This window comes from Pristiophorus japonicus, chromosome 8 (genome assembly GCF_044704955.1).
Source record: "Pristiophorus japonicus isolate sPriJap1 chromosome 8, sPriJap1.hap1, whole genome shotgun sequence".
Classification (NCBI taxonomy): Eukaryota; Metazoa; Chordata; class Chondrichthyes; family Pristiophoridae; genus Pristiophorus; species Pristiophorus japonicus.
Genome location: NC_091984.1, coordinates 239,739,915 through 239,754,551, shown reverse-complemented (window position 1 = coordinate 239,754,551; position 14,637 = coordinate 239,739,915). Strand labels below are relative to the sequence as shown.

General features: G+C 48.3%; 1 protein-coding gene across 5 annotated transcripts in view; it reads right to left on the bottom strand.

Moving 5' to 3' along the window:
• rimbp2b (RIMS binding protein 2b) overlaps nt 1–12,217 on the bottom strand; it is a 78,459-nt gene extending 66,242 nt beyond the window's left edge. For 3 of the 5 annotated variants that reach the window (XM_070888146.1, XM_070888147.1, XM_070888148.1), the window contains exons 1-2: nt 11,711–12,217; nt 1,995–2,146 (exon numbers count right to left, since the gene is read on the bottom strand). In XM_070888146.1, the coding sequence (XP_070744247.1) occupies nt 1,995–2,146; nt 11,711–11,939 (381 nt within the window). In that variant the 5' untranslated portion in view covers nt 11,940–12,217. The remainder of the gene's footprint in view (nt 1–1,994; nt 2,147–11,710) is intronic. The other 2 variants (XM_070888149.1, XM_070888150.1) reach the window with 2 other exon arrangements.
• Nucleotides 12,218–14,637: the final 2,420 nt, after the last annotated feature.

Below are 14,637 nucleotides of genomic sequence, written 5' to 3'. Positions count from 1 at the left end.
CAATGTAGGTCAGCGAGCACAGGGGGTGATGGGTGAACGAGTCATGGTGCCAGTTAGGATTACACAATCAGGTGCTTTGAGTGCTCAGTGGGGGTCACAGGGAGCAGTGATTTTACAGCTCACACTTCATATCATCCTCGGAGGGAATAAACTCGGTTATATCGTGTTAACGAGTTCAGTCAGTCACATTTGGAATTCATGAACAAGGTATAATACCCGTCCACAGGGTGTATGTGTCAGCCTCGATTTTGTGCTCTGGTCTCTGGAGTGGGACTTGAACCCACCACCTTCTGACTCCAAGGCGAGAGTGCTGCCCACTGAGCCACGGCTGGTCGACAATCTACCCGAATGGCTCCTGCTGGCTGCACAAGTGCTGGAAGCTACAAAAGAACATAAGAGATAGGAGCAGGATTCGAACTTGCTCCGCCATTCAATATCATGGCTGATCTTCTACCTCAACTCCATTTTCCTGCACAATCCCCATATCCCTCGATTTCCTTAGTGTCCAAAGAGTATATTCGATCTCTGTCTTGAATATACTCAAAGACTGAGCCTCCACAGCCCTCTGGGGCAGAGAATTCCAAAGATTTACAACCCTCTGAGTGAAGAATTTTCTCATCTCAGTCCTAAATGGGTGACCCCTTATTCTGAGACTATGACCCCTGGTTCTAGATTCCCCAACCAGGGAAAACATCCTCCCAGTATCTACTCTGTCAAGCCCTTTAAGAATTTTATATGTTTCAATGAGATCACCTCTCATTCTTCTAAACTCTAAGGAACGTAATAGGCCTAGTCTACTCAATCTCTCCTCATAGGACAATCCCCCCATCCCAGGAATCAGTCTGGTGAACGTTTGTTGCACTCCCTCTATGGCAAGTATATCCTTCCTTAGGTAAGGAGACCAAAACGGTACATAATACTCAAGGTGTGGTCTCATCAGGGCCCTATATAATTGTAATAAGATTTTTTTATTCTATACACCACAATGCCTTTGTAATTAAGGCTAACATACCATTTGATAGTAACAGATAGCTAGACAGTGAATAGAGACAGGCTATTTGACTGAGTGGGGGCAGTATTTAGCTTTTAGTGATAGTGTGGAACAGGCGATATCAGATTGTTATACCCTGCTCCCCATTATCCTACTCATTGACTGCAACCAAAATTAGAATGGGGGGGGGGGGGGGAGGGGCTGATCCAACATCCCCCAATAATTAAACTGACCCCCACCCGATAAAGGTACTGCTGCAGAGGGCATTTAATGCAGGTGTCGCTGTTTAGGGTCGACTAGCTTCTCGTCGACACCCGATATGGAAACCCCAATGAATCAGTTTCTTACTGTCATATAGAAATTTATGGCACAGGAGGAGGCCAATCGGCCCATTGGGTCTGTGCCAGCCGAAAAAAAAGTCAGGGCATTGATGTGACGCACTTACGTCCTGACTGCCCTGAGAGTTCCCTAATGTCACTCGGTCAGTAATATCCAGTTACAGACAGATACACATGCTGCGGAATACTGACTTGCAACATGCAATGATGGTGTTAGAGCTGTTGCTAGGAAACAACAGAATGATTATCGGGAGGCAGCTATTGGTTAAAAATTAAATGTCGGCAAAAATAATCTCCAAAAATTTGAATGGCAATTAGATGTGTCGTCAATATGCAAGAAAAAAAGGCTTGCATTTCTACAGCACATTTCACGACTGCCAGATGTGCCAAAGTGCATCACAGCCAATGAAGTACTTTGTGAAGTGTAGTCACTGGTGCAATGTAGGAAACGCGGCAGCCAATTTGCGCACAGCAAGCTCCCACAAACAGTAATGTGATAATGATCAGATAATCTGTTTTAGTGATGTGGATTGAGGGTAAATATCAGCCTGGACAAATATTGGGTAGAACTGAGAGTTACTGTAATCATTGTGTAAGATGACTTCACGTAATGTCCTGAGTTTGATCTTTCAATGCTGTTATTCAGTACTGTAACGTTGACTGACCTCGGAGAGCTGGCCCTGCATCGGGCTGCTGGGTCGGGACCGAGACAGGAAAGTCGGTTTGACGGAGAGCAGCTCCGGTTTCCCACCAGACATCTGAAGGGGCCGGATATATTCGCAGATCACTGATCTGCCACCACAAGGACTTTCATTGCCTGAAAGTAGAGCAAAAAGAGATTGGTCTTCAGCGTGACTGAACTGTCATCTCACCGATCCAGTCACAGAAAAATCACAGCACATTGAATGAGCCTGTGGTCTAAGGCTGTATTTCTATTTTTAACTGCGCAGTGATTTGAAAAACTCCACGTACACATGGCAATGTCCTTCTACACTAATCCTACTGCAACTTGTTCAGCGAGGTCGGTGTTAAAATCACGACCATTTCACACAGGAGAACTAAAGCCTGCCCTATTTTCCTGGTTGTTCCTTTTTTGGCTCCAGACTAGATCAGTTTGTCCTTTGCTTTTCACACTGCCTCAGTCCGCCGTGCAGTTCCAATGCTCAGTGTTGCTTCACAGAGTTAATCCCCTGAGCAGAAACTGTCAAAGGTCATTTGTTCTCAACTGATTCAAGCAGTACTGTGTTACTCCAGACACATCCAGCATTTAGCTTCTTAACCTCCTGACAGGGACATTTCTTTTCCGAAGTATTATAGACGCCCCCCCACCCCCACAAACTCTCCCAGTTTGCAAGACAGCAAAAGAAAATTTCTCCACTGCCGACCCAAAGCTAAATGCAAAAATACACGAGAGGATGGGGAAGATGAGGGAAGTTACTATTGAATGGTGGGAATGCAATATAGCATTTTCCAGTCACTAACACTCACGCTGCACTTGGCAATAGTGTTGTAATATGGCCGCTGTACCTCTCTGATCCTTCATCGCCCTCTCACCGATCCCCACTGACTGGGTGACAAGCTGCAAAATATCACCTGTATAATTGTTTTCTAGTTTTTCCATTATTAATTCACCTTTCGCTCGGATCCGACTGTTTCCATCTATTTCCACCTCTGTAACATTGCCTGTCTCCACCCTTGCCTCAACTCATCCGCTGCTAAAGCCCTCATCCGTGCCTGTTACCTCTAGACTTGACTACTCCAACGCACTCCTGGCTGGCCTCTTAACATTCTACCCTACGTAAACTAGAGGTGATTCAAACTCGGCTGCCCCGTGTCCTAACTCGCACCAAGTCCCGCTCACTGTTGTGTCTCGAATAAAGCAATGTAACGGAGTACTGTATACATGAGTAAGTGTGACCTTAGTCTCTTTATTCTAACTTTGGAGTGTTGGTACCACTTGGGAGACCTGCTTATATACAATGCTCCCAAGGGATGCTGAGATCCCTTGGGACTCCGACAGATACGCCCTCTGGTGGCGGTGGAATGCTGGTTAGTGTTGCATACATAACATCACTCCCTCCCAAAGTCAACAGGACATTTATTTACAGGGCGAGACGATTTGAGGCTTTCCGCTCCCTAGTCGATCGTCTCGGTACAAATGCAGGTGCAGGTGAGTTGGTTAGGCCTTCGCTGGGCTGCTGCGCAGCTGGCCTTGCTAGGCTGCTGGGGATGATGGGTTCAGCTTCGTGGTCAACCGTGATGTCGGTTGCCACTTGTGTGTGTGTCGGAGGGTCGAAGTTGGTGGTGTCCTCTTCAGGTTGCTCGTGGCAGTCTGTGAATCGCAGTTTGGTTTGGTCCAAATGCTTTCTGCAAGTTAATCCATTTGCGAGTTTGGCTATGACAGTGCCAGCAAGCCATTTGGGACCATGCCCATAGTAGAGTACAAATATAGGGTCATTGACTTCAATATCTCGTGACAAATTTGTGCGATCATGGTACATGCTTTGCTGATGCCGCCTGCCCTTGACATGATCCTGGAGATCAGGGTGGACTAGAGAGAGCCTTGTTTTGAGTGCCCTTTTCATGAGTAGCTCGGCTGGGGGAACCCCGATGAACGAGTGGGTTCTGGTGCAATAGCTGAGCAGAACTCAGGACAGGCGGGTCTGCAGGGAGCCTTCCGACATGTGTTTCAAGCTTTGCTTGATGGTTTGGACTGCCCGTTCTGCCTGGCCGTTAGCTGCGGGCTTGAACGGGGCAGATGTGACATGCTTGATCCCATTGCGGGTCATGAATTCCTTGAATTCAGCGCTGGTGAAACATGGCCCGTTGTCGCTGACAAGGACATCAGGCAGGCCGTGCATGGCAAACATGGCTCGTAGGTTTTCGATGGTGGCAGTGGATGTGCTTAGACATTATTACACACTCAATCCATTTTGATTAAGCATCCAGAACAACCAAGAACATTTTGCCTAGGAACGGGCCAGCGAAGTCAACGTGGATCCTAGACCATGGTTTGGAGGGCCATGACCACAAACTTAGCGGTACCTCCCTGGGTGCAATGCTCAGTTGTGAACAAGTGTTGCATTGGCGCACGCAAGACTCCAAATCTGAGTTGATGCCGGGCCACCACACATGGGATCTGGCTATAGCTTTCATCATTACCATGCCTGGGTGGGTGCTGTTATAGGTCGTGTATGAACGTTTCCCTGCCTTTCTTGGGCAAAACCACGCAATTACCCCACAAAAGACATTTTGTCTTTACGCCGCTGGAATGGCTTGATCTCTTCCTGCATCTACGCTGGGACGTTGGACCAGCTCCCATGGAGGACAGTTTTTTTTTTACAATGGATGGTAAAGGATCCTGGCTGGTTCAGGTCCTGATCTGGGAGGCCCTAACGGGTGACTTTTCGTTTTCAAATGCATCCATCACAGAGCAAGTCTGCAGGCTGTGCCATTTCCACCCTGGTGGTGGGCAATGGTAGCCGACTGAGGGCGTCAGCGCAGTTCTCTGTGCCTGGCCTGTGGCGAATTACATAGTTATATGCAGACAGCGTCAGCGCCCATCTTTGGATGCGGGCAGAGGCATTGGTATTGATATCTTTGCTCTCTGAGAATAGCAATATGAGCGGCTTGTGGTCAGTTTCTAACTCGAACTTAAGCCCAAACAGATACTGATGCATTTTTTTTTAACCCCGTATATGCATGCCAGAGCTTCTTTTTCAATTATGCTGTAGGCCCTTTCGGCTTTGGACAAGCTCCTAGACGCATAAGCGACCGACTGCAATGTTCCCGATTCGTTAGCTTGTTGTAACACACACCCGACCCCGTACGAAGACGCATTGCAAGCTAGCACTAAACGTTTACATGGATCATACAAGACAAGCAGTTTGTTGGAACATAACAGATTTCTGGCTTTCTCAAAAGCTATCTCTTGTGATTTCCCCCATACCCAGTCATCTCTCTTGTGTAGCAACGCATGTAGAGGGTCCAGCAAGATGCTTAACCCGGGTAGGAAAGTACCAAAATAATTGAGGAGTCCCAGGAACGACCGCAACTCCGTCACTTTCTGTGGTCTCGGCGCGTTCTTGATGGCCTCAGTCTTGGCATCGGTGGGTCTGATGCCGTCTGCCACGATTCTCCTCCCTAAGAACTCGACCTCTGGCACCAGGAAAACACACTTCGAACATTTCAACCCGAGTCCCACGCAATCTAGCCGACTTAGAACTTCCTCCAGGTTCTTCAAGTGTTCGATGGTGTCCCGACCTGTGATCAGTATGTCGTCCTGGAAAACTACGGTGCGCGGAACCGACTTTAGCAGACTCTCCATGTTCCTTTGAAAAATTGCTGCGGCCGATCGAATCCCAAACGGGCATCTATTGTAGATGAACAGACCTTTGTGCGGGTTGATGCAGGTGAGGCCTTTCGAAGATTCCGCCAGCTCCTGCATCATGTAGGCCGAGGTCAGGTCCAACTTGGTGAATGTCTTCCCTCCTGCCAGCGTTGCAAATAGGTCGTCTGCCTTGGGTAGCGGGTACTAGTCCTGCAGCGAAAAACGGGTTAATCATTATTGTCCCCACAAATTCTGACCGTGCTGTTGCCCTTGAGAACTGGAACAATCGAACTGGCCCACTCGTTAAACTACACCGGCGCGATGGTGCCCTCTCGTTGCAGCCTGTCTACTTCGATCTCCACTTTCTCTCGCATCATATATGGCACCACCCGTGCCTTGTGGTGGATGGGTTGTGTACCAGGAACCAAGTGGATCTGCACCTTCGCCCCCAAGAATCTTCCGATGCCTGGCTCAAACGAAGACGGGAACTTGCTCAGAACCTGGGCACATGAGGCGTCGTTGACGGATGAAAGCGCTCGGATGTCGTCCCAGTTCCAGTGGATTTTTCCCAGCCAGCTCCTGCCGAACAGTGTGGGGCCATCTCCTGATACAATCCATAGTGGTAGTTCGTGCACTGCTCCATCATAGGAGACTTTTACTGCTGCGCTGCCAATAACAGGGATCAGCTCTTTAGTGTAAGTTCTAAGCTTGGTATGAATAGGGCTCAGCTTGGGCCTGTGTGCCTTGTTGCACCACAGCCTATCGAAGGCCTTTTTGCTCATGATGAACTTACTCGTACCCGTGTCCAGTTCCATGAATACTGGAATTCCGTTCAATTTGACTTTTAACATGATCAGTGGACATTTCGTGGTGAAGGTGTGTACCGCATACACTTCTGCCTCCTCGGTTTGAGTCTCGAGTTCAGTTTGATCCGCCACAGATCGGTCTTCCTCTGCAACGTGGTGGTTTTCAGGGTTTTCAGCTCATCTGCACATTCCCTGGAGGTGTCCCATTGTTCCACAACCGTTGCATATAGTGTTTGAAGCAGCATTGATGGGCAGATCACCTCCACAGCGCCAACAAGGTGTCAATTGCCTCGCTTGATGGCGGACTCTGGGTCATCTGAGGTCGTGCAGCTGCAGGAGTGTACGTTCGGCCATATGCATTCCTACCTGAAAACAACGTTACTTTGTGTACAGTACTTGGGAAACATCTTTGTGCTGCGAAATTTGTTTGGTATTATCGCTGGTGGACATAAATGCCTGGGCTATCGTTATGGCTTTGCTCAGGTTCGGTGTTTCAACAGTCAATAAGCTTGCGAAGGATAATCTCATGGCCAATGCCAAGTACAAAGAAGTCTCTTAGCATTTGCTCCAGGAATTCATCGAATTCGCAATGTCCTGCAAGGCGCCTTAGTTCGGCGACGTAGCTCGTCACTTCTGGCCTTCAGACCGTTGACATGTGTAAAATCGATATCTTGCCATCAGAATGCTGTCCTTAGGATTTAGGTGCTCCCGGACCAGCGTACACAGTTCTTCATATGATTTGGAGACAGAAGATTCTTCATGAGGCCATAGGTTGTTCCCCCGCAGACGGTGAGGAGGATCGCCCTTCCTTTGGCAGCGTTCTCATTCCCTTCCAGCTCGTTGGCCAAGAAGTATTGGTCGAGTCGCTCCATGAAGGCTTCCCAATCGTCCCCTTCTAAAAATTTCTCCAGGATACCAAAAGTTCTCTGCATGGTTCGTTATCTCATCACCAGTTGTTATGTCTCAAATAAAGCAATGTAACTGAGTACTGTAGACGTGAGTAAGTGTGACCTTAGACTCTTTATTCTAACTCCAGAGTGTTGGTACAGCATGGGAGGCCTGCTTATATACAGTGCTCCCAAGGGATGCTGGGATCCCTTGGGACTCCGACAGATATGCCCTCTGGTGGCGGTGGAATGCTGGTTACATAGTGTTGCATACGTAACAATCCCTGTGCTCGCTGACCTACATTGGCTCCCGGTTAAGCAACACCCTTGATTTCAAAATTCTCATCCTTGTTTTCAAAGCTCTCCATGGCCTTGCCGCTCCCTATCTCTGTAATCTCCTTCAGCACCCCCCTCCCAGAGATGTCTACACCACTCTATTTCTGCCCTCTTGAGCATCCCTGATTATAATCGCTCAACCATTGGTGGCCATGCCTTCTGTTGCCTAGGTCCAAGCTCTGGAACTCCCTCCCTAAACCTCTCCGTCTCTCTTTCCTCTCTTTGCTCCTTAAAACCGACCTCTTTGACCACGCTTTTGGTCACCTGTCCTAATTTCTCCTTATGCGGCTCAGTGTCAAATTCTTTATCTCATAATACTCCTGTGAAGCACCTTGGGATGTTTCACTACGTTAAAGGCGCGATATAAATACGCGTTGTTGTTGAATTCGCCAATAGATTTAGAACGACTATTTGTCCCACCTGTGATAGGGACTGTGGTTCTCGTAATGGACTGTCCAGCCACCTAAGGACTCATTTTAAGAGTGGAAGCAAGTCTTCCTCGATTCCGAGGGACTGCCTATGATGATGATGAGATTTTTAAAAAAAAATCATTGGCTCCATTACCAAGAGTAATTATTGACGTTAAAATCAGAAGGTAACTCCGAATAGCAAGTTACCAATCTCGGCTGTGCTGCCAGAGATGTGAGCCAAGGGATTGCGAGACAAGGAACGACCGCGGTCCATCGAGTTCATGATCCAACGATAATGGAGTTGTTGACCAATTACAGCAATTAGACTCTATCAGTGAGTCTACAAAAGACCCAGACACGAGGTGAAGAAAACCCCCAATGGGGGAGAGCTTTGGGAACCAGAGGCCCAAAGTCCCCTGTTCCTTCCGAGCTCGCTGCACGCCCCACAAGGCACGGCTCACATTACTCACACACGCTATCCCATTGTTGGTCTCTGAAAGAAATCCCTCTAATTTGCATTTGAATGAATCTATACTGATTGTTTCCAGCATGACCCTAGCGAGCCTGTTCCATAGAAATAATATTTCTGCAGATTAGTCTTGACTTTACCCCCTTCCAACGCAAGCCATGCCCTCTGGCTCTACTGTTCTGGACATGGTGAGACAGTTTGTCATGGGTGACATTACACATTATCCAGGCCCTTTCTAATCCTAAAAACAGCAATCACATCACCTCTCAACCTTCTCTCTTCCAGGGAGAACATACTCCAATTTACACAACTGCTCCTCATAATCCAATCCCTTAATCAATCATGGCAGCGCTCCTCTCCATCCTGTCAATAGTTGCAATGCGCGGAGCCAAGATTGTCAATGATTGAGTTGACGTTTGCACTTACAGCGTGCTTCATGAGCTATCATCAATTCTTCACCACTAGCAACAATCGCCCTATGATGTTATTGGGATGGATGTACTCACACCCACCATCACGCTGTCCCTGTGTAACTTCGAACATGGCAATGGTCCGAGCATCAATCCATTGATGGGCATTGTGGGAATGTGCTCAACAACTTGCATTTATGGAGCGCCTTTAACGTAGTAAAACATCCCAAGGAGCTTCACAGGAGTGTAAGCAGGCAAAATAAAAATTGACATTAGGTATGTTTTAAGGAATATCCTAAAGGATGAGAAAGCGGTAGAGAGGCGGAGAGGTTTAAGCAGGGTATTCCAGAGTTCAGGGCCTCGGTAGCAGAAGGCACAGCCACCAATGGTAGCGCGATGAAAATCGAGGGATGCTCAAGAGGCCAGAATTGAAGGAATGCAGAGATCCTCACCCTCTGTTGGGCTTTCTTTCAAAGAATAGCAAAGCGTTGAATATTTATTTATTGTATTCTGTGCTTTTCGTGACGGAGGAAGTACTGAACTTGAAGTGGTCAAGGAATTCTGTGAAGCAGGAATTGAAGGGACAGCGTTAAATTCTCAGATTCCACAAGACAGCCTGATTAATCTTCCCAGCGTAATTTCAATTTTAGAACCCAGCAGCTTTAAGTTTAAAGGTGAATAAGATTAATCAGATTAGTATCTGCTTATAACAATCTCAGCGCTGCTAAGTGACATTAATTCCTGTGCAATCTCTGACATTTAATCGAATGCTGCCGTCATGCTCCTGCCTCAGCGAGTTGTGTCTCCACCGCGTCTTTCCATTTAATGTTCTTTAGATGAAATACATTCACTGAATAAACAGATGACCAGTGATTAGACCCACAAAATCATCATCATGTGGAAATGTATTTTTAAAGTTGCATTGCACTGTTTTTTGTACCCTTTTTGCCATAAAACTAAATGGAGTCCAGGCCCTGCTAGAAAGTTCTGCGACAGTCTGTTTGCATAAACATGCTAACCCTAACTGAAACTGCTGATAGCTGATTAATAGCCACCAGACAACATTAAGACTGTCTTGCTGAGATAAGTACCACCCATTGTGCTCCCCTGTATTAAAGATGCAGCACCAATTCACCCCCTAAGAGATACTCAAATTACCAGCCATTATCTCTTGTACAGACAGAACTCATCCATTTTATGCAAGAAGCCAAGCACCCAATCAACCACTATGGAAATCATGAGCCCAGGAAACTGGACAATCCTAAAACAATGAAAAGCGGTAGGCAACAGCACATTATCACACCCTAATCGAGTCATTGCTGTCTGGCCCACCAAAATCACTACAAAAGAGACATTTGAAAAAAATGTAAAGACAAGGATATGGTAATCATTAACTCTTGATTTGTTTTTGCTGACTGCAAAGGCAGAACCAATACACAGGATGGAACCATAACTTGTTTTTTACTGTATAAATACTTTGTGAAACTGTACCATACTGGGAGGCATCGTTTAGCCTTTGACTGAGTGAGACTCTTCCTTGCTGCAAGTAAAAATTAAAGGAACATCTACCGGAGCTGATTGTGTTAAGAGTCGTATATTGAGAGTCGAGATTTTGACAATCATCATAGGCAGTCCCTCGAAATCAAGGAAGACTTGCTTCCACTGAGTTCTCAGGTGACTGTACAGTCCAATACAGGAATTACAGTCTCTGTCGCAGGTGGGACAGACAGTGGTTGAAGGATTTTCCCAGAGTCTTGGATGAGATTTCACTCTCTGCCATCTACCAAAAAAACAAACTTTTCATTCATTTCATTGTGATTTAGGGGTGGGGGCGGGGGGATGGTTTGCCAGACTTCCAGAATAACAGTCACTGCACTCCAAGGACTAATTCACTGTGTGAGCAATGTGAACCATGCCGTGAGAGGAGTGTAGCGAGCTCGAGGGTAACAGGGGACTTTGGGCCTCTGGTTCCCAAAGCTCTCCCCCACTGGGGGTTTTCCTCACCTCGTGTCTGGGTCTGTTGTAGACTCACTGATAGAGATTGATCGGTGTGATTGGTCAACAACTCCAGTATCGGTGGATCCTGCGACTCCCAGGACGGGAGAAGATGAACTAGAACTACCTGGGCCATATGTCATTTAGCAATTCCTATGTTCCTGTGTGCAATGTTTTGATGTGACTGTTAGATCTGGCTTGTTACAGCACCTTTCACAATCTCAGGATGACCTCAAACACTTTACAGCCAATGAAGTACTTCTGAAGTGTAGTCACTGTTGAAACGTAGGAAACGTGGCAGCCAATTTGCACACAGCAAGTTCCCACAAACAGCAATGTGATGAACAGATGTTTTCTGTGGGTTTTTTTGTGATGTTGGATGAGGGATTAAAAATTGGCCCAGGACATTTCTTCAAAATAGTGGCAGTGGGATATTTTACATCCGCCTGAGAGCAGACGATGCCTCGTCTTAACGTCTCATCCGAAAGACAGTAATCCTGGGAGGTATAACTTGGACGGTGAGCGGTGGAGTATGTAATCTCACTCAAGACATTGTTATCCACTGAGAATCCGATAGTGTCACTGGACATCCAGCCAGAAACCAATCCATCCATGCTTGACCACCTACCTGTGCTGCCCTGTGGTCGATGGCAGAGTTTGACCACCAAAGGCTGGCTGAAGCGGTGGGGGAGGGGGACTGAGCAAGGGTGCACACACTACCTGCACAGGTTGTCCTACCTTTGGCCAGGGGCGCGGCCAGTCCGTTCACCAGCTGAGACGGGGACTTGCAGGGCGAGGCCGGGCTCTCGCACACCGAGCCGGGGTTGCTCAGCAGCTCGATTTTACCGGCGGTCTGCCGGAACCGCTCCAGCTCCCGGGAGAGGAGATTGAACTGTTCGCTCTGACTCCGGCATTTCTCCTCTAACTCTCGGACCTTGGCCTGTGGGACACACACACACACACACATACATACACGGCTCAGTCAGTATTCACACCCCGGGCTCCGGACACAGTGCATCCCCCACCCAAACACTGACCATCGGCCGCCAGCTCCCGCTCACACCTCGGGCTCACTTTACTAAACCCTGGACCGGTATGGGCCCGGGAATAAAACCCACCCACACATAATGCCCGTGTGCAGCGCACCATCCCCCAGTGTACGGTGTGGCCGGGGGGGGGGGCCGGGGCCGGCCGCTCGGGAGACGCACAGCCGCGGCCGTTACTCAGGCGGGAAACTCAAGCGCGCCCGAGCATGGGGGCGGGGGCGGGGCCAGGGGCACGCGGAGGGGGCGGGGTTTGAGGAGGAGCTGGGGGAGGGGCCTGAGGAGGGGGGCGGGGCAGACAGGAGCAGCAGCCTGGCGGGGATGGACGTGTAACGGGCGCTGCTGCGGGACCTTTGCTGAACGCCGGCGCCGCGGGTTGCAGTGTGAGTTTATCACGCACTGGGGCAGCCCCATTTCCCCAGAGTGGGCTACAACCCGCGCTGGACCCTCACTGTAAAATATAATGAGCTTTCGGAATACTCCCAGCCAGCGCCGGAGGCCCGCAGAGCGCCGCCGGTCCAATATGGCGGGCAGCGCGGGACGGGCGCGAACCATGCCTGAAAAAGTGACGCGACTTAATCCAATTTCTCGCCATTCCCCCTCCCCCCCGTGGATATTTTTCCAGCTACGATAAAATCACCAACAGAGGCAAATTCATCAGATTTGTATCAATCAGATCCAGGAAGAATCTATCCCTGGTTCAGCCCAATCCAAATTAGCTAGAATCTGTGATCATGTTTTCTGTCAGACAATCAATCACTTGCAGTTAACACAGCTGTAACATATTGATATTGCTAAATTATTAATGATTACACGTAACATGGTAACATGACAGAACCCCCTGTGCGCTCAGGCCTTGTTAACAGCGCTTGGGGAAGAACACTGGCTAAAGACTGGCAAATTCCTGACTCTTTAGCACGTACCGACCGTACACCAGCGACAGACAATTGCTCAGATCCCCGCCTGCAGGCTGGTTGGCAAACAACATGCTAACTGGGCAAGCAAGGACGGTGCATTGCAAGGCCACACCTGTGTCCAATACCCACAGGTACAGGCACACCTACCCTAATTTCTGGATTGAACATACATCGTTCAAAAGTCTAACATCAAAAGTGATGAGTAAGAGATTAAACGGCGCAGAATTCATCGAGTGGACACTTTGAGACGGCCAGAATTCAAGCTCCTATGTTGAACTTTCATTGCAATAGAAAACAAAAGGCTCCATTTTAAACCGATTTGATTTGAGCTGCGGTGGATTGTGTCCGAGAGAGGCAAGGTTTGAATTGTCAGTGGAGACTGAGCTCCCAGTCCTGGGATGGGGCAGAAGACCACAGAGCATTATGTCGTGGAATCTACCCTGAGCCAATGGTTATTGTGCCCAGACAGAGTGGGTAGGAAGGACCTACTTTCCCTTAGCAGAGAGGTCAATAACCAGGGGGCTTAGATTTAAAGTAATTGGTCGAAGGATGAGAGGGGATGTGAGGGGAAATGTTTTCACCCAGGGGGTGGTGGGGATCTGTAACTCACTGCCTGAAAGGATGGTAGATGCAGAATCCCTATCCCAGTGTAACATCACTTCCCCCCACAGCGCAGAGATGGGATCAGGAATATAAAAGAGGGAAGAACAGTGAGAGTGGATGTTGCTCAATACGTCATTCCCCAATCCTATTTTGACTCATCAGGAGCGGGCAGCAGCAGCCATGTTCATGGCACCGTGGCTGGCTCTGTTGCACAGGAGGGCAGGAAAAAGAGTGGGCGAGCGATAGTGATAGGGGATTCAATTGTAAGGGGAATAGATAGGCGTTTCTGCAGCCGCAACCGAGACTCCAGGATGGTATGTTGCCTCCCTGGTGCAAGGGTCAAGGATGTCTCGGAGCGGGTGCAGGACATTCTAAAAAGGGAGGGAGAACAGCCAGTTGTCGTGGTGCACGTTGGTACCAATGACATAGGTAAAAAAAGGGATGAGTTCCTACGAAATGAATTTAAGGAGCTAGGAGCTAAATTAAAAAGTAGGACCTCAAAAGTAGTAATCTCGGGATTGCTACCAGTGCCACGTGCTAGTCAGAGTAGGAATCGCAGGATAGCTTAGATGAATACGTGGCTTGAGCAATGGTGCAGCAGGGAGGGATTCAAATTCCTGGGGCATTGGAACCGGTTCTGGGGGAGGTGGGACCAGTACAATCCGGACGGTCTGCACCTGGGCAGAATCGGAACCAATGTCCTCGGGGGAGTGTTTGCTAGTGCTGTTGGGGAGGAGTTAAACTAATATGGCAGGGGATGGGAACCAATGCAGGGAGATAGAGGGAAACAAAAAGGAGGCAAAAGCAAAAGACAGAAAGGAGATGAGGAAAAGTGGAGGGCAGAGAAACCCAACGCAAAGAACAAAAAGGGCCATTGTACAGCAAAATTCTAAAAGGACAGAGGGTGTTAAAAAAACAAGCCTAAAGGCTTTGTGTCTTAATGCAAGGAGTATCCGCAATAAGGTGGATGAATTAACTGTGCAAATAGATGTTAACAAATATGATGTGATTGGGATTACGGAGACGTGGCTCCAGGATGAGCAGGGCTGGGAACTCAACATCCAGGGGTATTCAACATTCAGGAAGGATAGAATAAAAGGAA